Consider the following 27,862-nt stretch of genomic DNA (forward strand, 5'->3'; position numbering starts at 1 on the left):
CAACAGGGCTGGCAGGTAGGATTTAGTTTCTGGTCCCACTCTCCAGTACAATAGGTGGCGGTAATGTACCATAACGTTGGATGCCAACCACCGATAAACCCCACCGAAGAAGTCTAGTGCTGCACCCCCAAGGTAGCGTTGCGGTCTGCTAGATTGATAAAATAAATTGCTTCCTGCGGAACGCAAAGCGTTTGATGCATCTGGTGGACATGAGGCGTAAACACATGCTGTAGTAAGTGCATCTTGGCGCCACTAGCACGTCGTCGAGCGCGCGGGTTTTATCTATATGTTGGTGCCCGAACGCATTGGGTATATAGCCTACTTTTAAATGTAACGATTCTAACCGTTGAGCCTCGCTATCTAACGACATAAATACAATGTACAACGATGAACAAGGTAAACACAAGTTGTAGACAAAACGAGACCATAATAAGCCAGCCACATCAATATATACTAAAATGACACATTTATTTTCGCCCGTCCCGTTTGCTTTTACAGTATACATTAAATAAGCTATTGGCTGTCTCCAGCTAGCTTGCCTTGTCTTTTGATTGTGGGTTGAAAACAGCATATATATATATATATATATATATATATATATATATATATATAGTAGACTAGACGTAACGTAGGAAATGTAAATCCTGTATGTACAAATGAGTATGATTTCTTAGGTTTGATGTGGTTAACGTTAGCTACATAAGACAGGACGCGAACATCTAGCCGCCCAAATGTTCAAATCTCATCACGGAGAACTTTAGCTAGCTAATTAGCAACTTCAACTACTGTACTTAGTACGTTTTTGCTCCTAAACAAGCCACCTAGCTGACGTTAGCCACATGAAATTAGAATTTGTAACATACACTTTTAGAAAATTATAATCAAGTTGTATTGGTCACACACATATTTAGCCGATGTTATGGCGGGTGTAGCGAAATGCTTGTGTCCTAGCTCCAACAGTGCAGCAATATCTAACAATATACAAGTAAAAAGGTAATTCAGACATTTATAATTATTAGAACGAGCAAATGTCGGAGTTCACTGACTAGAATTCGTAACATATTGTACATCTTTCAAGTTCTTAAGTCATACAAATTGTAATTCGTAACATTATACGAAATGGATGATGGATATCCACAAATTAATACATACCATACGAAACGTAACATATCAAACTATATTTGATTTTCTCGGATTATTTACAATAATGTGAAGTCCTCTGAGACCAGGTTGAGGTAGTTAGCAAACAAATCGTAACTTCCCTGCTTCTCACTTGTCCATGTGTGACTTTGTTGTTCAGAGATAAGTTGAACATGGGTTATTTAGTCATAACATGGCATTATGCCATTTGAGTTGGTTAACAAAGCTAACTTTTATTTGCTAAAACCTTAAACATCTTTCCACTCCAGGCACACAGACAGACGAAGGCCTTCCAGGTAGGCTAGTCTAAGAAGTCTTATTTGCAGGTGTCTGTGTACATAGCTACTAGCTACATGGTGTTAGTTACAGGGTGGTGAGGGTGAATTCAATTCTTAAACGTATTGCTAACTAGTTATCTAGCCTGTGATCATGACTCCGTTTCATTACATTACACGTAAGAGTCATTGGATTAAGTAATTTTCTCTAAGGGGGAGTTTAATTAAGAGCCCAAATTCTCGGTCCGAACGTAATTACGCATCGCTTGCGGTACGTTTTGGGAAGCATAAGGACCGTTTTATATAATCAAGAAATATTGTAATAATAAAAAACGTTTGATACACACCTTAGGGTTAGTGTTCTCAGACAGCCATATCACCGTGTTACAGCGCGTGTTTACGGAAGACTGAGTGCTAATGAGCTATCTAGCATGCTCCAAACACCTGTGTAATGGAAGAAGGCTCCCAAAACGTGTCATTGAAAAATACCGTCGGCGGCAAAAGTGAAATCTGGTTAAAACCGTGTATATGTTGCATTTGTGAAGTTATTTTGATGTCATATGAAAGTAAAGTGCTTTATGTTTCTAGATATCCGATTGAGAATCGATTCCTGTTTAGATGGAGTATATGGCTGTTTTGGCTCCCAAAGCCAGTCTACCTCAGTAAATAACTTAAAAGGGCCCTGGACCTTAGGGAGTAACGGTTGGCTCTTTAAGAGTACATCTTGGACTAGCTAGTTGTAGCCAAATGACTTTCTACAAATTCTATCTAGCTAGCAACATTAGCAAAGCTCGCTGCACAGGCACATTGGCTACCTTACAACATGACATACTTTAACATTTCTGGGCATATAATTAAGAATGAGAAACTGGGTGGTTTGAGCCGTGAATGCTGACAGCCATGGAATATCAGACCATATACTATGGGTATGACAAAACATTTATTTTTAATGCTCTAATTATGTTGGTAACCAGTATATAATTGCAATAAGGCACCTCAAGAGTTTGTGAAATATGGCCAATATACAAAGGGCTGTGTCCAGGCACTCTGCATTGTGTACAAGAACAGCCCTTAGCCGTGGTATATAGGCAATATACCACACCTACTTGGGCCTTAATGCTTAATTCGAAGTACTGACATTTTATCATATAATAGCACATATAGCTTTCCAAGAACTCAACTCAAATTTAGCAGTGGTGGAAAAAGTACTCGATTGTCATACTTGAGTAAAAGTAAAGATACCTTAATAGAAAATGACTCAAGTCACCCAGTAAAATACTACTTGAGTAAAGTATTTGGGTTTTAAATGTACTTAAGTATTAAAAGTAAATGGAATTACTTAAGTACATTTTAGCATCAGAAGTAAAAGTATAAATCATATCAAGTTCCTTATATTAAGCAAACCAGAAGGAACAATTTAAAAAAAAATATATATATATTGGCAGTTAGCCAGGGGCAGACGCCAACACTGAGACATCATTTCCAAACAGCATGTGTTTAGTGAGTCCGTCAGGTCAGAGGCAGTAGGGATGACCAGGGATGTTCTTTTGATAAGTGTGTGAATTGGACCATTTTCCTGTTACAATGTAATGAGTACTTTTGGGTATCGGAAAATGTGTGGAGTAAAAAGTACATTATTTTATATATATATATGCCATTTAGCAGTCGCTTTTATCCAAAGCGACTTACAGTCATGTGTGCATACATTCTACGTATGGGTGGTCCCGGGAATCGAACCCACTACCCTGGCGTTACAAGCGCCATGCTCTACCAACTGAGCTACAGAAGGACCCATTTTCTTTAGGAATGTAGTGAAGGAAAAGTAGAAGTTCCAAAAATATAAATAGTAAAGTACAGATACCCCAAAAATTACTTGAGTAGTACTTTAAAGTATTTTTACTGAAGTACTTTACACCACTGAAATTTAGACATTTATGGTCTGCTTACATATATTTTAGAGGGTATTTATGCAGAAAATTTGTATAAAACATATTACATAATTTTAGGTTGACAATAATGCTATTACAACATACTTTTGGTCATATAGTGTATGTGGACACCTGCTCTTCAAATCTCATTCCAAAATCATGGGCATTAATATGGAGTTTGTCCCCCCTTTGCTGCTATAACAGCCACCACTCTTCTGGGAAGACTTTCCACTAGATGTTGGAACATTGCTGTGGGGATTTGCTTCCATTCAGCCACCAGAGCATTAGTGAGGTCAGGCACTGATGAGAGATTAGGCCTGGCTCGCAGTTGGTGTTCCTTTTCATCCCAAAGGTATTTGATGGAATTGAGGTCAGAGCTCTCTGCAGATCAGTCAAGTTTTTCCACACTGATCTCGACAAACCATTTCTGTATGGACCTCGCTTTGTGCACGGGGGCATTGTCATGCTGAAACAGGAAAGGGCCCTCCCCAAACTGTTGACACAAAGTTGGAAGCACAGAATCTTGTAGAATGTCATTGTATGCTGTAGAGGTAATATTCCCTTCACTGGAACTAAGGGGCCTAGCCTGAACCATCAAAAACAGCCACAGACCATTATTCCTCCTCCACCAAACTTTACAGTTGGCACTTTGCATTGGGGCAGGTAGCCTTCTACTGGCATCCGCAAAACCCAGATTCGACTGTCAGATTGTGAAGTGTGATTCATCACTCCAGAGAATGCTTTTCCACTGCCCCAGAGTCCAATGGCGGCTTTACACCACTCCAACCGAGACTTGGCATTGCGCATGGTGAACCCAAATTTGTCCACCGGACTGCCAGATGGTGAACTGTGATTCATTTTTACATGCTTCAGCACTCGGCAGTCCCGTTCTGTGAGCTTGTGTGGCCTACCACTTTGTGGCTGAGCCGTTGTTGCTCCTAGACATTTTCACTTCACAATAACAGCACTTTCAGTTGACCGGTGCAGCTCTAGCAGTGCAAAAGCTTGAAGAACTGACTTGTTGGATAGGTGGAATCCTATGAAGGTGCCACATTGAATGACTGTGTGCTCGATTTTAACACCTGTCAGCAACGGGTGTGGCTGAAATGGCAGAATCCACTAATTTGAAGGAGTCTCCAAATACTTTTGTCTGTATAGTGTATATCACATGCCTTTAATTTTTCTTGCTGGCTAATATGGCTGTCATTTTCAAACCATCCTGGAACTTTGAGGGGTTTATGACACTACTGTTCCAAAGTTTGGGGTCCTTGTTTTTGAAAGAAAATATATTTTTCTGTCCATTTAAAATAACATAAAATTGATCAGAAATACAGTGTAGACACATTTTTAATGTTGTAAATGACTATTGTAGCTGGAAACGGCAGTTTTTTATGGAATATCAACATAGGCGTACAGAGGCCCGTTATCAGAAACCATCAGTCCTGTGTTCCAATGGCACGTTGTGTTAGCTAATCCAAGTTTATCATTTTACAAGGCTAATTGATCATTAGAAAACCCTTTTGCAATTATGTTAGCACAGATGAAAACTCAAAAAGCAATAAAACTGTCCGCCTTTAGACTAGTTGAGTATCTGGATCATCAGCATTTGTGAGTTCGATTACAGGCTCGAAATGTCCAGGAACAAATAACTTTTTTTCTGAATCTCGTCAGTCTATTCTCGTTCTGAGAAATGAAGGCTATTCCATGTGAGAAATTGCAAAGAAACTGAAGATCTCATACAGCGCTGTGTACTACAGCTAACCGATCGCTGCAGCTGTATATAGTCCATCTGTAAATAGCCCACCCAATCTATCTACCCCATCCCCATACTGTTTTTATTCTATTTACTTTTCTGCTCTTTTGCACACCAGTATCTCTTCTTGCACATCATCATCTGCTAAATTGTAAGTATTCGCTCCTATGGCCTATTATTGCCTACCTCCTCATGCCTTTTGCACACATTGTATATAGACTTTATTTTTTCTACTGTGTCATTGATTTGTTTATTGTGTTATTGGCTTGTTTATTGTTTACTCCATGTGTAACTCTGTTTGTGTCACACTGCTTTGCTTTATCTTGGCCAGGTCGCAGTTGCAAATGAGAACTTGTTCTCAACTAGCCTACCTGGTTAAATAAAGGTGAAAAAACAAACTACTCCCTTCACAGAACAGCGCAAACTTCCCCCAACCCAGAATAGAAAGTCCTCAACTGGCAGCTTCATTAAAGATGACCTGCAAAACACTAGTCTCAATGTCAACAGTGAAGAGGAGACTCCGGGCTGCTGGCCTTCTAGGCAGAGTTGCAAAGAAAAAGCCATATTTCAGACTGGCCAATAAAAATAAAAGCTTAAGATGGGCAAAAGAACACAGACACTGGCAGAGGAAGACTAGAAAAGAGTGTTAGGGACAGACCATTCTAAGTTGGAGGTGTTTCGGATCTCGAAAAAACATTTGTGAGATGCAGAAAAAATGAAAAGATGCTGGAGGAGTGCTTGACGCCACCTGTCAAGCATGGTGGAGGCAATGTGATGGTCTGGGGATGCTTTGGTGATGGTGAAGTGGGTTATTTGTACAGGGTAAATGTGATCTTGAAGAAGGAAGGCTATCACTCCATTTTGCAACGCCCTGTGGACGGCGCTTAATTGGAGCCAATTTCCTCCTACAACAGGACAATGACCGAAAGTACAGCTCCAAACTATGCGAGAACTATTTAGGGAAGAAGCTGTCAGCTGGTATTCTGTCTATAATGGAGTGGCCAGCTATGCTATATGGAATTTGCTGTGCTACCTGGAACCAGTGCCCCTAGGAAGAAAAAAATCACTCATGGAATAATTGTTGGAATGTCCCGCAGCCACAGTAGTGCAAATATGTGGTAGCACAAAGAAAGGAAAATGGACTGCTTATAAAGTAGCTAGGATTCATAGGCCCAATCTTAAAAATAAAATGTTCTGGTGCTCCTAAACCCTGTATGTTTTTATTGCTGGCAATTCTTATAATTTAAAAGGGCTTGCTGCAGTAGTAAATACATCACTTTTTGGACTTAAATTAATGATGTAAACCCATTGATTATTGAAGAATATCACTTTTAAATGCCCCATGAGCTTAGTTTAACTGTCGTACCACATAAGAAGCCAAAATATAACATGAGGTTTGTAAACAAGCTAAATGTAAACAAACACTATATAGCCTCAAAACATGGTTCAAACTGTCATTTTGATATCATGGATGCATCCGTCTATGAATTTGAGTGTGGTTACGTTTCTCCAGCCGCATCTCTCAACCTTTTACAGAAACAGTGGTGCGGATAAATGCTTTGTTTCAACTGCGGATTGCCACATTAAATATTTTTCATTGTGCTCCTACATCTTTTTACTTAGAGCACATTTGCTCCTTGTAAAAAATGTCACTAGAGCCCTGCATAATCAATAGAAATGTAACTTATTGCTGTCTGTCAGATACTCACATTTATTGGCTGCAATTGAGGTATTTTGATGTTATGTTCAGCAGGTGTAGACTAGCCTATAATATAACAGTAAAATTCTGCCCTTTGGTGTTGAAATTGTGCTGACATCATCCTGGTCCCCTCTCTCTTTATGATCCTGAATGTGTGTGTGTGTGTGTCTCTCTCTCTCCTCTGCCACCATACCTGCACTGCCTTCAGATGGAGAGGTATGTAGGATGCACAGAAAGCAGTTAAAACAGTATCTCCAAAAATAGTGTTGCTATCACTGTGCCATGCCAATGATGATGAAGTGTCATCAGATTGTTTTCTCCATATGTAAGCTACTGTAAACCCTACACTCAGACATACAGTAGCACAAAGCACACCTTTTTAATAAGGAATCTATCCTCCCTCTCCTCTCCCCCTCTTACTTCTCCTTTCTCTACAACCCTCCCTCTCCTCTCACATTCGTTCTCATCTCCCTCCTCTCTGTCCTCTGTTCTGTCTAGTTCTCCTGCCTGGCTAAAGATGAATTGGGGAACTTAAATCTGGAGAGTTTCATCAGGGAGTTTCCCCAGAACAGATACAACTGTTCCTTTCATCAGGGCACAGGATTGATCTCAGGAAACTTCTGTTACTCCTCCCCTCTCCCAGAACACCACTACCTGGCCACACCCACCAGCTGGACCTCTGACCGCCCCCCACGACCCAAGAGCCCCTGGGGCTGCCTAGACCCCTACACCTCTGAGGTAATTTAGCTACGGCCTAAAGCCGAATTTATTCCTTAAGGAAGTAAACACAGAAAGACCCAATTGGCTTCACAAAATTGCGACCCTGTGTAGTTGCGTCGAGCTACAAATTGTGGGGTTGCACATGTCTACATATTTTTGCTACGCAAGTATGCAGAACAGCCATTTTGTGTAGTTGTGTTATTGGGTTGCGTACCTGTGTAAGTTCACAATTAGGCTTTAGGCACAGCGTAGGGTTGCACATTTTGGGGAATATTCAGAGGTGGAAATTTTCAGTGGGAATTAACGGGAATACAGTTGAAGTCAGAAGTTTACATACACTTAGGTTGGAGTCATTAGAACTCATTTTTCAACCACTCCACAAATTTCTTGCGACCCTGTGTAAACTATAGTTTTGGCAAGTCGGTTAGGATATCTACTTTGTGCATGACACAAGTAATTTTTCCAACAATTGTTTACAGACAGATTATTTCACTTATAATTCACTGTATCACAATTCCAGTGGGTCAAAAGTTTACATACTGAGTTGACTGTGCCTTTAAACAGCTTGGAAAAATCCATAAAATTATATCATGGCTTTAGAAGCTTCTAATAGGCTAATTGACATCATTTGAGTCAACTGGAGGTGTACCTGTGGATGTATTTCAAGGCAGCTTCATTGTGGTGCTCTTATTCTTCTCACTTTGCTTGGTGAGGTAGATTGCTGCTATAACTTGAACCACATACAGTGGGGCAAAAAAGTATTTAGTCAGCCACCAATTGTGTAAGTTCTCCCACTTAAAAAGATGAGAGGCCTGTAATTTCCATCATAGGTACACTTCAACTATGACAGACAAAATGAGAAGAAGAAAAATCCAGAAAATCGCATTGCAGAATTTGTAATTAATTAATTTGCAAATTATGGTGGAAAATAAGCATTTGGTCACCTACAAACAAGCAAGATTTCTGGCTCTCACAAACCTGTAACTTCTTCTTTAAGAGGCTCCTCTGTCCTACACTCGTTACCTGTATTAATGGCACCTGTTTGAACTTGTTATCAGTATAAAAGACACCTGTCCACAACCTCAAACAGTCACACTCCAAACTCCACTATGGCCAAGACCAAAGAGCTGTCAAAGGACACCAGAAACAAAATTGTAGACCTGCACCAGGCTGGGAAGTCTGAATCTGCAATAGGTAAGCAGCTTGGTTTGAAGAAATCAACTGTGGGAGCAATTATTAGGAAATGGAAGACATACAAGACCACTGATAATCTCCCTCGATCTGGGGCTCCACGCAAGATCTCACCCCGTGGAGTCAAAATGATCACAAGAACGGTGAGCAAAAATCCCAGAACCACACGGGGGGACCTAGTGAATGACCTGCAGAGAACTGGGACCAAAGTAACAAAGCCTACCATCAGTAACACACTACGCCGCCAGGGACTCAAATCCTGCAGTGCCAGACGTGTCCCCCTGCTTAAGCCAGTACATGTCCAGGCCCGTCTGAAGTTTGCTAGCGAGCATTTGGATGATCCAGAAGAAGATTGGGAGAATGTCATATGGTCAGATGAAACCAAAATAGAACTTTTTGGTAAAAACTCAACTCGTCGTGTTTGGAGGACAAAGAATGCTGAGTTGCATGGACTGATCCGTGGAAAGGAAAGAATGAATGGGGCCATGTATCGTAAGATTCTGAAAAAAACCTCCTTCCATCAGCAAGGGCATTGAAGATGAAACCTGGCTGGGTCTTTCAGCATGACAATGATCCCAAACACACTGCCTGGGCAACAAAGGAGTGGCTTCGTAAGAAGCATTTCAAGGTCCTGGAGTCTCAAGCCCATTTAAAATCTTTGGAGGGAGTTGAAAGTTTGTGTTGCCCAGCAACAACCCCAAAACATCACTTCTCTAGAGGAGATCTGCATGGAGGAATGGGCCAAAATACCAGCAACAGTGTGTGAAAACCTTGTGAAGACTTACAGAAAACGTTTGACCTCTGTCATTGCCAAAAAAGGGTATATAACAAAGTATTGAGATACACTTTTATTATTGAACAAATACTTACTCTCCGCCATAATTTGCTAATAAAAAAACAAAAAAACTTACAATGTGATTTTCTGGATTTCTTTCTTTTCATTTTGTCTGTCATAGTTGAAGTACCTATGATGAAAATGACAGGCCTCTCATCTTTTTAAGTGGGAGAACTTGCACAATTGGTGGCTGACGAAATACTTTTTTGCCCCACAGTACCTAACCATTTCCTTGGCTCTCTTGTAGAGTGTGTCCATTGTTTTCAGTGCCATTATTTCCTTGAGGATCAGATTCAATGCATGAGCAGTACAGCCAATGGGTGTGATGTGAGGGTAGGACTACTTCACTTTAGTCCAAGTAGCCTTCATGTTTGCAGCATTGTCTATCACCAGTGCAAATACCTTCTGTGGTCCAAGGTCATTGATGACTGCCTTCAGCTCATCGGCAATGTAGAGATGGATGTGTCTGTTGTCCCTTGTTTCTGCTTTTGTAGAATACTGGTTGAGGGGTGGAGATGATGGAGTTAATTATTCCTTGCCCACAAACATTTGACCACCCATCAGAGATGATTGCAATACAGTCTTATTTCTCTATGATTTGCTTTACCTTCACTTGAACTCTGTTGAACTCTGTATCCTGCAAAATAGTAGATAAAGCATGTCTGGTTGGAGGGGTGTATGTTGGGCAAGGAACATTCAGAAATCTCTTCCAATACACACTGCCTGTGAACATTGGCTCCTGTGCTGAGTTGTTAATGGAGTTAGATTTTGCTGATGAAAATCCAAAACGTAGATTTCAAGTGTCAAAGGTGAAACGTGATATATGGTCTGAAAATAGGCAGCTTTCAGGGCTTTCTCATGATGCCATCATAACTATTTACAACGCCTCTGTTGATTGAGCTACATATTATTATAAACTCAGCAAAAAATAAACGTCCTCTCACTGTCAACTGCGTTTAGTTTCAGCAAACTTACAAACATGTGTAAATATTTGTATGAACATACGATTCAACAACTGATACATAAACTGAACAAGTTCCACAGACATGTGACTAACAGAAATTGAATAATGTGTCCCTGAACAAAGGGGGGTCAAAATCAAAAGTATCTGTTGTGGCCACCAGCTGCATTAAGTACTGCAGTCCATCTCCTCCTCATGGACTGCACCAGATTTGCCAGTTCTTGCTGTGAGACGTTACACCACTCTTATACCAAGGCACCTGCAAGTTTCTGGACATTTCTGTGGGAAATGGCCCTAGCCCTCACCCTCCGATCCAACAGGTCCCAGACTAGCTCAATGGGATTGATCTTCATCAGATGGCACTCTCAGGACTCCATATTAGATGACAAATGTGTGTTTTGTTTGATAAAGTTCATCTTTATGTCCAAAAACATCATTTGAAATTGGTGCGTTATGTTCAGAAATGCATTGTCTCCAACAAACATCTGGTGAAAGGGCAGAGAGCCACATCAAATTACAGAAATACTCATTAGAAATGTTGATGAAAATACTGTTATACTGTTATATACTTCTCCTTAATGCAACCGCTGTGTTAGATTAAAAAAAAAAAAACATTATGGAAAAAGCAAACCATGTAATAATCTGAGTACAGCTTTCAGACAACAAAGCAGCCAAAAAGATATCCGCCATATTGGGCAGTCAACCTTAGTCATAAATAGCATTATAAATATTCACTTATCTTTGATGATCTTCATCAGAATGCACACCCAGGAATCGCAGTTCCACAATACATGTTTGTTTTGTTCGATAATGTCCATCATTTATGTCCAAATAGCTTCTTTTGTTAGGGCGTTTGGTAAACAAATCCAAAAGCGCGTTCGGGTCCCGCCGAACGTCGGACGAAAAGTTCAAAAGTTCCGTTACAGCCCATAGAAACTTGTCAAACTAAGTATGGAATCAATCTTTAGGATGTTTTTAACATAAATCATCAATAAGGTTCCAACCGGAGAATTCCATTGTCTGTTGAAAAGCAATGGAACGAGAGCTAACTCTCTCCTGACCGCACTTCGGAGCCTGTGGCACTCTGCCAGACACCTGGCTCAAACAGCCCTTATGAGCCCCCACTTCACAGTAGACTCCTCAAACAAAGTTCTAAAGACTGTTGACATCTAGTGGAAGCCTTAGGAAGTGCAACATAACCAATATCCCACTGTATCTACAATAGGGGCTAAGTAAAAAAAAAAATAAAAAAAACTACAAGCATCAGATTTCCCACTTCCTGGTTGGATTTTTCTCAGGTTTTCGCCAACCATATGAGTGCTGTTATACTCACAGGCATCATTCAAACAGTTTTAGAAACTTTATTTCACCTTTATTTAACCAGGTAGGTGTCACGCCTTGGCCATAGTGTTTTGTGTTTTCGTTATATATTTTGTTCAGGCCAGGGTGTGACATGGGGTTATTGTATTGTCATATTGGGGTTTTTAGTAGGCATTGGGATTGTGGTTGATTAGGGGTGTGTCTAGTATAGGCTTGGCTGCCTGAGGCGGTTCTCAATCTGAGTCAGGTGATTCTTGTTATCTCTGATGGAGAACCGTATTTAGGTAGCCTGGGTTTCACTTTGTATTTCGTGGGTGATTGTTCCTGTCTCTGTGTAGTGTTCACCAGATAGGCTGTAATAGGTTTCACGTTCCGTTTGTTGTTTTTGTATTTATTAGTTATTTCATGTATCGTTCCGTTTTTCTTCATTTAAGACATGAGTAACCACCACGCTGCATTTCGGTCCGACTCTCTTTCTACAAACGAAGAACGCCGTTACAGTAGGCTAGTTGAGAACAAGTTCTCATTTGCAACTGCGACTAGAAACTTCAGTGTTTTCTATCCAATACTACTATTAATATGCATATATTAACATCTGGGACAGAGTAGCAGGCTGTTTACTCTGGGCACCTTATTCATCCAAGCTACTCAATACTGCCCCCTGTCACCAAGAAGTTAATGCAACCGCTGTGTCGGATTTCAAAAAGGCTTTACGGCAAAATGTTAGGTCAGCGCCTAGCCACAGAGAACTATACAGCCATTTTCCAACCAAGGAGAGGTGTCACAAAAGTCAGAAATAGCGTTAAAATGAATCACTTACCTTTTGATGATCCTCATCTGATGGCACTCCCAGGTCTCCATGTTAGACAATAAATGTTAGTTTTGTTCGATAAAGTTCATCTTTATGTCCAAATACCTCCTTTTTGTTCGCACGTTCAGCCCAGTAATCCAAATTCATGAGGCACGGGCACTAAGTCTAGACGAAAAGTCAAAAAAGTTCCATTACAGTTTGTAGAAACATGTCAAACGATGTATAGAATCAATCTTTAGGATGTTTTTATCATAAATAATATTCCAACCGGACAATTCCTTTGTCATTAGAAATTAAAGGGAACGGAGCTCGTGATCACAACTGTGCGTGTGACTAAACTAAAGGCATTTAGCCAGACCCCTGGTTGAAACATCTCTTATTCGCTCCCCTTTCACAATAGAAGCCTGAAACAACGTTCTAAAGACCATTGACATCTAGTTGACATCTAGTGGAAGCCTTAGGAAGTGCAATCTGACCCCATTTACACTGTATATTGGATAGTCAATCAGTTGAAAAACTACAAACCTCAGATTTCCCACTTCCTGGTTGGATTTGTCTCTGATTTGTCTTTGAGTATAACAGAACTCATATGGCAGACTTTCGCCTCAAAGACATCATTCAAACAGTTTTAGAAACTTCAGAGTATTTTATATACAAATATACTGATAATATGCATAATATGCATATCCTAGCCTATTTTCATCCGGACGTGAATAATATAATATAATAATATATGCCATTTAGCAGACGCTTTTATCCAAAGCGACTTAGTCATGTGTGCATACATTCTACGTATGGGTGGTCCCGGGAATCGAACCCACTACCCTGGCGTTACAAGCGCCATGCTCTACCAACTGAGCTACAGAAGGACCGTGAAAATACTGCCCCTTACCCCAAAGAAGTTAATTGCCTACCGTCTGTAAGCTGTTAGTGTCTTAACGACCGTTCCATAGGTGCTTGTTCATTAACAGTGTTAAAACGCTTTACAATGAAGATCTGTGAAGTTATTTTGATTTTTACGAATTATCTTTGAAAGACTGGGTCCTGAAAAAGGGACGTTTTCTTTGTTTGCTGAGTTTATTTTATGTAAGCAGTGAGTACAGTATATTCTCTTTTATGCAAGTAGTGAGTTACAGTATAATCTCTTTGTCTTTGCTTTATGTTGGTTTGTCATGTGGTCAACCCCTGCAGGACCAGGACAGGGAGTATGTAGGCTTTGCTACTCTGCCCAACCAGGTACACAGGAAGTCAGTAAAGAAGGGATTTGAGTTCACTCTGATGGTGGTAGGTGAGGACAGGGGAAGGGCTGTCAGGGAGTTGTAGTTTGTTCACTTTCATGACAAAGTTTCCACTGCTAAATTAGAAGTATTTAGCAGGGATATGATCAGGGTCTGAGGCTAAGCAGGATCTCTTGCGCTCTCTCTCCCTCCCCCTCTTTCTCTAGGAGAGTCTGGTCTGGGTAAATCTACACTAGTCAACAGTCTGTTCCTTACAGACCTCTACAAGGACAGGAAGGTGCTGAATGCAGAGGGTGAGATTAATTTCTCAATGAGTCTATTACTGTTGATATTGTACTTCTGCAACATCAAGTTGTATCCTGTGGAGTGGTTTTTCTCTACTGTACCTACCCAACCCTGATCTACAAGATTGATTTTATACAACCTCTGATCTTCTGTGTACACGTGTGTGTTTTTGTTTATGTGTGTGTGTGCATCTGTGTGTTGTCCAGAGAGGCTGGCTCAGACTGTGGGCATCACTAAGAACACAGTGTGCATCGAGGAGAAGGGAGTGAAGCTCAAACTCAACATAGTGGACACACAAGGCTATGGAGATACCATCAATAATACAGACAGGTATATAGGTATTCACCGGTACATGTAGGTTCATAAAGACGCTAAATAGTAATAAGCTTAGCCTAGTCTCAAAATGACATGGTGTGCTCATGAAAAAGTATTCCCCAGAGCCATTGTGAGTGTGTGTGTGTGTCATGGGAGCTGTGCTTACACACACTTCTGTCCTGTGTGCGTGTGCTGCTGTAGCTATAAGTGTGTTTCAGACTACATTGACCATCAGTTTGAGCAGTACCGCAGGGATGAAATCGGCCTGAACAGAAAGAACATCCAGGATAACAGAGTCCACTGCTGCCTCTACTTCATCTCTCCCTTCGGACATGGGTACCAGACTACACACACACTCATACTACACACTCACCCTATGCAAACGTTACACATTGTGTGTCTGTGTGTCGTCAGTCTGCGGCCATTGGATGTAGAGTGTATGAGGGCTCTGCAGGACAAGGTCAACATCATCCCTGTTGTGGCCAAATCTGATGGTCTCACTTATGATGAGGTTAAGAAGAAGAAGAGCAGGGTAAATAAGATAGTTTTCCAGACCCTAGTTAGAGTGACATGTCTCAAGCTATCACCTTTCCCACCAGTTGTTTATTTCACCGTGCAGATATTTTATAACTCCCCGTCTCTCTCGCTTCCCCTTTCTTGCCTTCTATATCTATATATATTCCCCCTAACCCGCTCCCCTATCCCTTGTATTCTCCCTCCCTTTTTCTCTACTTCACTCTCCCCCTCCCTCCCCCATCTCCCTCCCCTATACAGATCCTAAGTGAGATAGATAAGTACAGGTTAAAGATCTACCAGTTCCCAGACTGTGACTCTGACTCTGACGAGGAGTTCAGGAGGCAGGACATGGAGCTCAAGGTGAAAACGGACAGACGGATGATGATGACAATAATAACAGCTTTGTCAGCAAAATATTGGTTAAAACCATTTGAATTCAATCACTTTTTGACAGCACACCCTTTGATTTGAACAAAACCTTTCATACATATTTGCCCATTGTAGAAGTGCTCAGAAAGGGACTTTTTGGACCTGTATGCCAAAACATTCAAGAGATAAAGGTGCTCAAAGTTGACCTATTTAGTATCCCCCACCATACAATGAGACATCCATGTCTTCATTACTGGAAAATATAATAATAATAATAATATATGGTTGAGATTTATATCATTTAAAAGCCTATAAACAGGGTTGTCAAACTGTTTCTTTTCTTAAACATATATATATTATTTTACTTTTAACGTCAATTATTTAAAAAAATCTAATCTGATTTCTTTCAAATTAAAATATCAAATTTTATTGGTTGCATACACATATTTAGCAATGGTATTGCGGGTGTCGTGAAATGCTTGTGTCCCTAGCTCCAACACTGCAGTAATATCTAACAATACACACATCTAAAAAGTAAAATAATGTAATTAAGAAATATTAGGACAAGCAATGTCAGAGTTGTGTGTGTGTGTATATATATTGTTAGGTTCTGAACAAATCGAGTAAAATCTCAGACATCTAGAAAAAGCTAAAACTGTGTTAATTCAACCCACTGGGTGCTTCTGCTGCGAACACAACATACAAGTCACAAAATAACATATTTATACCGTCTGACTAGGCAGTCACCTCCTTTACAATTCTCAGTCTGTTCCTCTAACTGGTATTGTCATGGCCTGCCTAAATCTAGGTGTGGAAGTGTGTGCATATAAGATAGGACTGTAGTCAAATGGTCTTCAGGTTGGACCCCCATGGCCCCCCTCCCAGCAGTGTCTTCTCTCTTTAACTGTTGACTTATCTTGAGTTGAGTTCCACATCCCTCATTGTCCTAGTTCCACAGCAGCTTGCCTGCCTTGTCAGGAACTGAAACCAGACTGCTACCCTTTGGTCCTTCCTTTAGAAATATTAATATTCAGCAATAACATGTTTGAACAGAATATGAACTTTCTGCACTTCCCCTTGTCTCACTCAGTAACTTTCTATACACAAAGTTCTTATTCACCCTTCATTGACCTCCAACATATACAGTACCAGTCAAAAGTTTTGACACACCTACTCATTCAAGGGTTTTTATTTGTATTATTTTCTACATTTGTAGAATAATAGTGAAGACCATCAACTATGAAATAACACATATGGAATCATGTAGTAACCAAAAAAGTGTTTAACAAAATATATTTGAGATTCTTCAAAGTTGCCACCCTTTGCCTTGATGATAGCTTCGCACACTCTTGGCATTCTCTCAAACAGCTTCATGAGGTTGTCACCTGGAATGCATTTCAATTAGCACGTGTGCCATGTTAATTTGTGGAATCTCTTTCCTCAATGTGTTTGAGCCAATCAGTTGTGTTGTGACAAGGTAGGGATGGTATACAGAAGATAGCCCTATTTGGTAAAAGACCAAGTCAATATTATTGCCCGAACAGCTCAAATTAGCAAAGATTACTTTAAGACATGAAGGTCAGTCAGAACTTTTAACGTTTCTTCAAGTGCAGTCGCAAAAACCATAATGCGCTATGATGAAACTGCCGCTCATGAGGACAGCCACAGGAAATGACCCTGCTGCAGAGGATAAGTTCATTAGAAATACCAGCCTTGGAAATTAGTCCAAATAAATGCTTGGAAACATCAACATCAACTGTTCAGAGGAGACTACGTGAATCAGGCCTTCATGGTCGAATTGCTGCAAAGAAACCACTACTAAAGGACACCAATAAGAAGAAGAGACTTGCTTGGGCCAAGAAACACGAGCAATGGACATTAGACCTGTGGAAATCTGTCCTTTGGTTTGATGGTTCCAACCGCTGTGTCTTTGTGAGACGCAGAGTAGGTGAACGGATGATCTCTACATGTGTGGTTCCCACCGTAAAGCATGGAGGAGGAAGTGTGATGGTGTGGGGGTGCTTTCCTGGTGACACTGTCAGTGACTTATTTAGAATTGAAGGCACACTTAACCAACATGATTACCACAACATTCTGCAGTGATACACCACCCCATCTGGTTTGGGCTTAATGTGACTATCATTTGTTTTTCAACATGACAATGACCTAACACCTCCAGGCTTTGTAAGGACTATTTGACCAAGAAGGAGAGTGATGGAGTGCTGCATCAGATGACCTGGCCTCCACAATCCCCCGACCTCAACCCAATTGAGATGGTTAGGGATGAGTTGGACCGCAGAGTGAAGGAAAAGCAGCCAACAAGTGCTCAGCATATGTGGGAACTCCTTCAAGACTTTTGGAAAAGCATTCCAGATTAAGCTGGTTGAGAGAAGGCCAAGACTGTGCAAAACTGTCCAGGCAAAGAAGAATATATTTTGATTTAACACGTTTTTTGGTTACTACTAGGGATGCACGATAAATCGGTGAACATATCGATATTAGCTAAAAATGCCAACATCGGTATCGGCCTGACGTCTAGTTTAACGGCGATATTATAATAATAATAATAATAATAATAATATATGCCATTTAGCAGACGCTTTTATCCAAAGCGACTTACAGTCATGTGTGCATACATTCTACGTATGGGTGGTCCCGGGAATCGAACCCACTACCCTGGCGTTACAAGCGCCATGCTCTACCAACTGAGCTATGCCACCAGTGCAAAACCAATGTCGAAGCTGACATGCATACCTATATAATTACATGACGTAATGAAGTCACGTAAAGTTTTGCGCTACACAAGCAACACTGCATTCCTAACCTAGCCCACAATATCTGCTGTGTGGAACGAGCAGTCAACAAGTCGAACAGTCATTTGAAAGAGTAAGAACATTTCAGCGAGACAACTCGAAGGCGAAATACATTAATGCCAAGATAATGGAATTCTTTGCCCTTGACAATCAACCGTTCTCTGTCGTGGGTGATGTTGGCTTTAGCGACTGGTCGAGCACCAGTACACACTACCAAGTGAGCTATTTTTCAGATGTTTCCCTACCGGAGTTGCACAGTAATAGTGTCACTGCTATTAGCTTCACGACATACTATGGAATGCCGTTTGGGTCTTTTCGTGTCAAAAAAGATACACGTCAAATAACACAGTTCTATTATAGAATGTGTGTTCAGAATTTGCACGTGCAAGCCAAGCGCCACCACTACTATCAGTAGCACTGTCAAAGCTGTACAAAAAGGTCTGCAAACACCGGCCACAAACAAGGTGTTTACAATAAAGCCTTATTTGTTCGATCGCAGCTTCTAGCGAGCTAGCTAGCTTTAGCTTGGTACCTAGCAACCACCAACTCAACCAGCCTGAAAACAATGACCAGTAGGAACTGCAGTCATTTTCATTATTCTTGGCAATGATTTAGGAATCCTTGTGAGGTAAGTATTAGCTAGGTAGCCAGTTGTTGTTCGCCTATTGAAATTGAACTTCAGTTAATGAAAATAAATAGCTAGCCAGCTACTAAACCCTTTTGCCCAAAAGCTAATGTTATAAGCAGCCAGCTAGCTTCATCTGGCTAGTGAGGCTTGACCGAACTGGGTTATATGTTGTGAAGGATTAGGGCACAATAGTGTAATTTGCGGTTTGCCTTCAAAATAAAAGTATCTCTTAGACAGTGATGCAGAAGGTTACAATTGGTGGAATCATGCCGTATTTAGACTAGATAATGTTAAACAAGGTTGAAATGTGAAGCAATGAAATGGGGTATCAGTCTACTCGCTGACACCCGCAGAACACAACTGTGAAGAGTTTACGCAAATATTGACGTTGTAGCTCTTATCTCGTGACTGTGAAATCACCTCCCTTGTCAGGCTATTGTGTGTGTGTTGACATTCATATTGCACTGTAGAGCTTTACCTAAGGATTGGGGATCAGTGAAATGGGGTATCAGTTTATCAATACCCAAGCAATTATTATTTATTTTTTCTCCCAACATCCTCAGAGTTATCAGACTCAAACATCCACGCAGTATTGTTTTTCCTTGGGAATAGTGTTCAATACACATAGTGCCTTGCAAAAGTATTCATCCCCCTTGGTGTTTTTCCTATTTTGTTGCATTACAACCTGTAATTTAAATTGATATTGATTTGGATTTCATGTAATAGACATACACAAAATATTCAAAATTGGTGAAGTGAAATGAAAAAAATAAACTGAAAAGTGGTGCGTGCATATGTATTCACCCCTTTGCTATTAAGACCTATTTAACCAATTACCTTCAGAAGTCACATAATAAGTTAAAGGCCACCTGTGTGCAATCTAAGTGTCACATGATCTCAGTATATATACACCTGTTCTGAAGGCCTCAGAGTCTGACACCACCAAGCAAGCAGCACCATGAAGACCAAGGAGCTCTCCAAACATATCAGGGACAAAGTTGAAGAAGTACAGATCAGGGTTGTGTTATAAAAAAATATCAAACTTTGAACATCCCACATAGCACCATTAAATCCACTATTAAAAAATGGAAAGAATATGGCACCACAACAAACCGGCCAAGAGAGGGCCGCCCACCAAAACTCACGGACCAGGCAAGGAGGGCATTAATCAGAGAGGCAACAAAGATAACCCTGAATTAGCTGCAAAGCTCTACAGCGGAGATTGGAGTATCTGTCCATGGGACCACTTTAAGCTCTACTCTCCACAGAACTGGGCATTACGGAAGAGTGGCCATAAAAAAGCCATTGCTTAAAGACAAAAATAAGCAAACACGTTGGGTGTTTGCCAACAGGCATGTGGGAGACTCCCCAAACATATGGAAGAAAGTACTCCGGTCAGATGAGACTAAAATCGAGCTTTTTGGCCATCAAGGAAAATGCTATGTCTGGCACAAACCCAACACCTCTCATCACCCCTAGAACAATATCCCCACAGTGAAGCATGGGGGTGGCAGCATCATGCTGCGGGGATGTTTTTCACCGGCAGGGACTGGAAACTGGTCAATTGAAGGAATGATGGATGGCGCTAAATACAGGAAAATTCTTGAGGGACATCTGTTTGTTTTCCAGAGGTTTGAGACTGGGACGGAGGTTCACCTTCCAGCAGGACAATGACCCTTAGCATACTGCTAAAGCAACACTTGAGTGGTTTAAGGGGAAACATTTAAATGTCTTGGAATGGCCTAGTCAAAGCCCAGACCTCAATCCAATTGAGAATCTGTGGTATGATTGAAAGATTTCTGTTCACCAGCGGAACCCATCGAACTTAAATGAGCTGGGGCAGTTTTGCCTTTGAAGAATGGGCAAAAATCCCAGTGGCTAGATGTGCCAAGCTTATAGAGACATACCCCAAGAAAGAGACTTGCAGCTGTAATTACTACAAAAGGTGGCTCTCCACAAAGTAATGACTTTGGGGGGGTGAATAGTTATGCACGCTCAAGTTTTCATTTTTTTTGTCTTATTTCTTGTTTGTTTCAAAATAACTATTTATTTTTCATCTTCAAAGTGGTAGGCATGTTGTGTAATACAAATGATACAAACCCCCCCCCCCCCCCCCAAAAAAATCTATTTTAATTCCAGGTTGTAAAAGCATCTTGTGGCTTTTAAAAGCAAATGTGGCTCAATTCAGTTGTTTCAGAGTCCCGCAATAAGAGCTACGATGCTAATGTTCCCTGGGTGTCACGGAGTAGACTGATACCCCATGTCATTTATTCACAATCCAAAGGTAAGGCTGTGCAGTGAAATAAGTATGCTCCCAATACAATTCTAAAGTATAATACATCCAGTGTGATTTCAACAGATATTTTGTCAAATTAACTAATTATTGTCTTTTGTTGATTTTTATATAACATTCCAACCTTGTTTAGCATGATCTATTCAATTATGGTATAATTCTACTATTTGTATTCATTTGCATCACTGTCAGTGACATACGTTTATTTTGAAGTCCACTATTGTGGCTAATCCTTATTGTGGCTGGCTTCACATAGATGGGTCTGACCATTCAAATAAGAACTGTTTTATAAATTAGGGTTATTTTAGATTATGATGTGCTGGGTCATCGGTTAGTCGGGCAAATTGAGGTAATATGTACATGTAGGCATGGTTAAAGGGACTATGTATAGATGAAAAACAGAGTAGCAGCAGCATAAAAGAGGAGTTGGGGGGAACCATGCAAATCGTCCGGGTAGCCATTTGATTACCTGTTCAGGACTCTTATGACTTGGGGGTAAAAGCTGCGGTAGTAGAGAGAACAGTCTGTGGCTGGGGTCTTTGACAATTTTTAGGGCCTTCCTCTGACACCGCCTGGTGTAGGGGTCCTGTATGGCAGGCAGCTTAGCCCCAGTGATGTACTGGGCCGTACGCATTACCCTCTGTAGTGCCTTGCAGAGCACTTGCCATACCAGGCGGTGATGCTCCTGATGTTGCAGCTGTAGAACCTTTTGAGGAACCATGCCAAATCTTTTCAGTCTCCTGAGGGGGAATAGGTTTTGTCGTGCCCTCTTCACGACTGTCTTGGTGTGTTTGGACCATTCTAGTTTATTGGCAATGTGGACACCAAGGAACTTGAAGCCCTCAACTGCTCTACTTACAGCCCCGTCGATGAGAATGGGGGCTTGCTCACTTCGAGTGAGATGTGAATGTATTTCAATTACATCCAAGCTTTCGGTCAATCGACCTTCATCAGAGCATAACTCCACAAACAAAAGTGGGACAGGTAAGGCCACACAGTGAGCCAGAGGTAATTGCAGACACCTGTAGTAATCTAAAGTATCCACAAGGTGTCATTACAGGATAGAACAGAACATGACATGGATTTATAGTAGAACAAAAACACATCTACACTGGGAATGTGGTGTTAGTATAAGGAATACATACTCTCAAAGAGAGCAAAAAAGGCAAAAGAAAAATAAAACATTCAACACTATATACAAAAGTATGTGGACACCTTCAAATATAGAACCAGGAGAAATCTAGAAAATAACTAGATAAAGGTAACCTGTCAAGGAAAAATTGGGCCACTAGGGCCGTCATGAATACAGGACACCCTAATAACAGGGAAGGTGTGTGTTTAAGATGATCACAATAGGAATTATAACTTGACCCTCGTATAAATATCTTCAAAAGACTAGGCGAATAATTACAATTTAGCAGATTAACACTGGAGTGATACATGATCAGATGGTCATGTGCAGGTAGAGATACTGGTGTGCAAAAGAGCAAAAAAGTAAATAAAAACAGTATGGGGATGAGGTAGGTAAATTGGGTGGGCTATTTACCGATGGACTATGTACAGCTGCAGCGATTGGTTAGCTGCTCAGATAGCAGATGTTTGAAGTTGGTGAGGGAGATAAGTCTCCAACATCAACAATTTTTGCAATTCGTTCCAGTCACAGGCAGCAGAGAACTGGAAGGAAAGGCGTTGGCTTTTAGGATGATCAGTGAGATACACCTGCTGGAGCGCGTGCTACGGGTGGGTGTTGCCATCGTGACCAGTGAACTGGGATAAGGCGGAGCTTTACCTAGCATGGACTTGTAGATGGGTGGGTCTGGCGACGAATATGTTGCGAGGGCCAGCCGACTAGAGCATACAGGTCGCAGTGGTGGGTGGTATAAAGTGCTTTAGTAACAAAGCGGATGGCACTGTGATAAACTGCATCCAGTTTGCTGAGTAGAGCATTGGAAGCCATTTTGTAGATGACATCGCCGAAGTCGAGAATCTGTAGGATGGTCAGTTTTACTAAGTTTGGCGGCGTGAGTGAAGGAGGCTTTGTTTGTGAAATAGAAAGCCAATTCTAGATTTGATTTTGGATTGGAGATGTTTGATATGAGTCTGGAAGGAGAGTTTACAGTCTAGCCAGACACCTAGGTACTTATAGATGTCCACATGTTCTAGGTCGGAACCATCCAGGGTGGTGATGCTAGTCGGGCGTGCGGGTGCAGGCAGCGAACGGTTGAAAAGCATGCATTTGGTTTTACTAGCGTTTAAGAGCAGTTGGAGGCCACGGAAGGAGTGTTGTATGGCATTGAAGCTTGTTTGGAGGTCAGATAGCAGTGTCCAAGGAAGGGCCAGAAGTATACAGAATGGTGTTGTCTGCGTAGAGGTGGATCAGGGAATCGCCCGCAGCACGAGCAACATCATTGATATTTACAGAGAAAATAGTCGGCCCGAGAATTGAACCCTGTGGCACCCCCATAGAGACTGCCAGAGGACCGGACAACATGCCCTCCGATTTGACACACTGAACTCTGTCTGCAAAGTAGTTGGAGAACCAGGCAATGCAGTCATTAGAAAAACCGAGGTTACTGAGTCTGCCGATAACAATATGTTGATTGACAGAGTCGAAAGCCGTGGCCAGGTCGATGAAGAGTGCTGCACAGTACTGTCTTTTATCAATGTCGGTTATGATATCGTTTAGTACCTTTAGCGTGGCTGAGGTGTACCCGTGACCGGCTCGGAAACTAGATTGCACCGCGGAGAAGGTACAGTGGGATTCGAGATGATCAGTGAACTGTTTGTTGACTTGGCTTTCAAAGACCTTAGATAGGCAGGGCAGGATGGATATAGGTCTGTAACAGTTTGGGTCCAGGGTGTCTCCCTCTTTGAAGAGGGGGATGACCGCGGCAGCTTTCCAGTCCTTGGGGATCTCAGACGATATGAAAGAGAGGTTGAACAGGCTGGTAATAGGGGCTGCGACAATGGCGGCGGATAGTTTCAGAAATAGAGGGTCCAGATTGTCAAGACCAGCTGATTTGTACGGGTCCAGGTTTTGCAGCTCTTTCAGAACATCTGCTATCTGGATTTGGATAAAGGAGAAGCTGGGGAGGCTTGAGCGAGTAGCTGCGGGGGGGGTGGAGCTGTTGGCCGAGGTTGGAGTAGCCAGGAGGAAAGCATGGCCAGCCGTTGAGAAATGCTTGTTGAAGTTTTCGATGTGACCATGTTACCTAGCCTCAGTGCAGTGGGCAGCTGGGAGGAGAATTTCTGCTTGAAAAAGCTGGCCTTTGCTTTCCTGACTGACTGCGTGTATTGGTTCCTGACTTCCCTGAACACAGGAAGTACATCAGGGTTGGCAGAGTGTGCTAAAGCAGTGAGTAAAACATAACTTAGGGAGGAGGCTTCTGATGTTAACATGCATGAAACCAAGGCTTTTTCGGTTACAGAAGTCAACAAATGACAGTGCCTGGGGGCACGCAGGGCCTGGGTTAATCTCCACATCACCAGAGGAACAAGGGGGAGTAGGATGAGGGTACGGCTAAAGGCTATCAAAACTGGTCGCCTAGAGCGTTGGGGACAAAGAATTAAAGGAGCAGAGAGGACAAAACAAGGACAAAACAAACACGTCTTCACTGCTACGCCATCTTGGATTTCTATAAAGCAGACGTTTTATAGAATTCTTATGTTCACTTATTCTCTATTTCAAGCTTCTGGATGTCTTGCCCATGTACATTCTATCACAAACAGCGTAGGATGTAAATCACAAAATTTGTTATGGCCTTTAACGCTATCTTTTTCCAGACCTAGGGTGTCGGAACGCTGAGGTGTTGTATTGGTGTTGCACTGAGCTCAATTGCCACAGGGGTAGTTTCCGTCTCAGGCGAGTAAGGAGGGTTTGTTTAGAACCCGTGTTGAGGCTGGCACAGACTAGTCAACTGTTAAAATTGGGTTCCCGTTTGTAGATGAATAAGGGGGATCCTTGAATTCCTGAATTCCAGTGCTGGGTCTGAGGTGAGCATATGTCAGTGAATGTAGAAATGCAAGTAACAAACAACTCAGAAGTTTTAACTTTTTTTTGTTTATCTTGGCGAGGTTTAGAAAGCACAGTTTGGTATGCCTCTTCCAAACACGGAGTGGAGTAACCCCTGTCCAGAAAACATTGTTTCATGTTGACAGCGTCCTCTGTTTAATGACACACGTTTGAGCCTATAAAACTGTCTCTTGGGCACTACGATGAGTGCTACTTGCTAGGAGAAATGTGTTTGTCAGTCTCTTTCTGATATAGAGTGGTGATAAGTTCCCCATTAGCAACCTCGATCCACATGTCCAAGAAATTGACCCGCTTATGGTCATATACAATAGACTTCAGGTCAGTGTTGCTATTGTTCAAAACGGAAGTGAACTCATTGTCTTGTTCAGTGCCAATCCAAACAGAGAATTTCAGCAATATACCTAAACCATTGGAGGATCTTGGAGAAGGGTTTCTGGTCTCATCACAGAAACATTTGCTCAAAATGGCTCGTGTATAAATTAGCATAATTAGGGGCAAAGGTGGAGCCCATAGCAACTCCACTAACAAAGGTTAAAGTAGTTGAGCTTGTGAACTATGCACACATGACTGTAAGTCGCTTTGGATAAAAGCGTCTGCTAAATGGCATATATTATTATTATTATTAACTAGAGAAGCCAGTTCACAGAAGAATTCACTAGGTGGTGACATTTCTCCGTGACGGTCCTGTTGGTAATATCCCAGTGCATCTAGGCCTTTTTCATGAGAGATTCGTGGTGAGGATATCTAGATCAAATGTAGCCAATAAGTTTCCAGGGAGATTAGACAGTTCAGATATTTTGTTAATCACATCTGTAAAATCTTTGACGAATGCTGGGAGTTTTTGCACAATAGGCTTAATGAAGGAGTCAACAAAGTTGGAGAGTGGCTCCAGAAGTGAGTCAATACTGGCAATTTTGGGTCTGCCCTTAGGTTTGAATAAGCTCTTATGGATCTTAGGTAGCATATAGAAAACAGGTATGACAAGGATTTTGCAATGAAGGTAGTCAAATTCATGTTTAGAGATCCAGTTCTGATCGACAGCAAATGTCAGATAGTTGGTTTGTCCGATGCAGGGTCTGTTCTGAATTTCCTATAGAAATGTTCATCAGGCTGGTGATAATCTTCTGCCTTATAGTGTGAATGACTATAGCCCCTCCCTAATTGGCAGGTTTAATGACAATCCAAGTTCCTGAATAGCTAGTCTTTCCTCTCGGCTCACATTCTTTGGGGAATAAGTCAGTTTGGAATGAAAAATGTAAAACATTCTGTTCCACAATTCTACAGGTGTGAATGGAAGGATTTGATACTTGCGGCATAAATCAACTCTTGGGTTTGTACACAGAGATATTGGCACTTTGTGCATCATTGGAGTCATTAGACTTGCCAAACATATGCCTAAGTTAAATTTGTCAAAAAAAAGTGTGGGGACAAAAGGGAGGCCTTTGCTTAAAGCAGACGCCTGATGTGTAATAAGTACCTTATCAGATCAGTTGATTACAGCGTCCTCGCCGGTTGGTAGGTGAGGGGTGTACCAGCTAAATTGCAGTGGTCTGAAGGGACGGGTCCATTCTGTGACTTATTTCTATGCTTGAAATGACATCCACGCTTTATTCAAGAGCATGTTGTCCCAACCGATGGCGGGCACAACACAACAGCTTCAGATGTGAAATATGGTCTAAGCTACCACATATGTGAATGACAATCTGATTTGACACGTTTTTAGATAATTTATATTAAAGGTTTTAAAATGTTTTATTTTTCATAATGATATAATAAAATAGTTTGACAACACTGTAAGCTTTTAAATTATGTCAAACTCAACTGTTTATCTTTTCCAGGAATAAGACATTGTCTCGTAAAGTATGCAAAATGGGTGAACTTTGAGGACCTTTATCTCCTAAATGTTTTTGCATTCAGGTCAAAAAAGTCCCTTTCTGACCACCTCTTCCATGGGCAAACATGTAAGGAAAGTTTTGCTTAAATCAAAAGTGATGCTGTCAATAACAACAAAAAAATAAAATCCGTTCAAATGGATTTACCCTGCTGCTAAATGAGGAAGTGTCTTCTATAAGTTTCTGTGTCTCATTCTCTGTCAGAGGAGTGTTCCGTTTGCAGTGATCGGCAGTAACATGGTGGTGGATGTTAATGGTCGGCGGATCCGCGCCCGTCTCTACCCCTGGGGAGTGGTGGAAGGTGCAGATTAAATACAGACACACACACGAACATGCACACTCACACACTTTGTAAGTGAACTTGAGATAAATGTACTGTCCACTCCATTTAAGTTTATTGCAGTTCACTGTTGTCTTGTTGTGCTGTCAGTGGAGAACCCATATCACAGTGACTTTGTCCACCTGAGGAACATGTTGGTGAGGACTCATATGCAGGACCTGAAGGACATGACCCATGACACACACTACGAGAGTTACAGAAAACAGTGGCTGTGCAAGAGCCAACACACTGATGTGGTAGGGAGACACACAAAAGAGATTTATCCTTGTGCTTATGATTTTGGTCCATTTTTTTGTTGATTGATGAAATAATATTGTTCGTATTAAATAAGTTATTAATTGAATAGAATAATACTTTATTGCCAATTAATATGTAAAATCTCCATTAACTTCATTCTCTTTTAGGATTATGACTTCTGCCACACAATCTAATCCAGGAGGCCTTTGGTGTTAAACAAAAGATGATACACTGCTTTCACTATTGCTGGAATAAAGTCACAAGCTAAAT

General features: G+C 41.3%; 1 protein-coding gene across 3 annotated transcripts; it reads left to right on the forward strand.

Moving 5' to 3' along the window:
* Positions 1-270: 270 nt before the first annotated feature.
* Positions 271-27,862, forward strand: LOC123994768 (septin-4-like). 3 transcript variants are annotated; one of them, XM_046297756.1, is made up of 13 exons: positions 271-396; positions 1,410-1,436; positions 7,004-7,011; positions 7,294-7,533; positions 13,825-13,921; positions 14,078-14,164; positions 14,363-14,486; positions 14,673-14,807; positions 14,886-15,003; positions 15,246-15,347; positions 27,220-27,316; positions 27,446-27,591; positions 27,760-27,862. In XM_046297756.1, the coding sequence occupies exons 1-13, from the start codon at positions 378-380 to the stop codon at positions 27,784-27,786; spliced, it is 1,227 nt and encodes a 408-aa protein (XP_046153712.1). In that variant the 5' UTR covers positions 271-377; the 3' UTR covers positions 27,787-27,862. The 3 variants fall into 3 exon arrangements, with proteins under 3 accessions (XP_046153712.1, XP_046153711.1, XP_046153713.1); XM_046297755.1 differs by lacking the exons at positions 271-396; positions 1,410-1,436 and having other exon boundaries at positions 5,616-7,011; XM_046297757.1 differs by lacking the exons at positions 271-396; positions 1,410-1,436 and having other exon boundaries at positions 5,616-7,011; positions 7,439-7,533.

Source organism: Oncorhynchus gorbuscha, linkage group LG14 (assembly GCF_021184085.1).
Source record: "Oncorhynchus gorbuscha isolate QuinsamMale2020 ecotype Even-year linkage group LG14, OgorEven_v1.0, whole genome shotgun sequence".
Classification (NCBI taxonomy): domain Eukaryota; kingdom Metazoa; phylum Chordata; class Actinopteri; order Salmoniformes; family Salmonidae; genus Oncorhynchus; species Oncorhynchus gorbuscha.

Coding starts and splice junctions, on each gene's coding strand:
- LOC123994768 (XM_046297755.1), top strand. CDS start 6,946: ATGTGTGTGTGTGTGTGTCTCTCTCTCTCCTCTGCCACCATACCTGCA. Junction 15,348..27,219: donor GGCAGGACATGGAGCTCAAG/GTGAAAACGGAC, acceptor ATTCTCTGTCAG/AGGAGTGTTCCGTTTGCAGT. Junction 27,592..27,759: donor AGAGCCAACACACTGATGTG/GTAGGGAGACAC, acceptor ATTCTCTTTTAG/GATTATGACTTCTGCCACAC.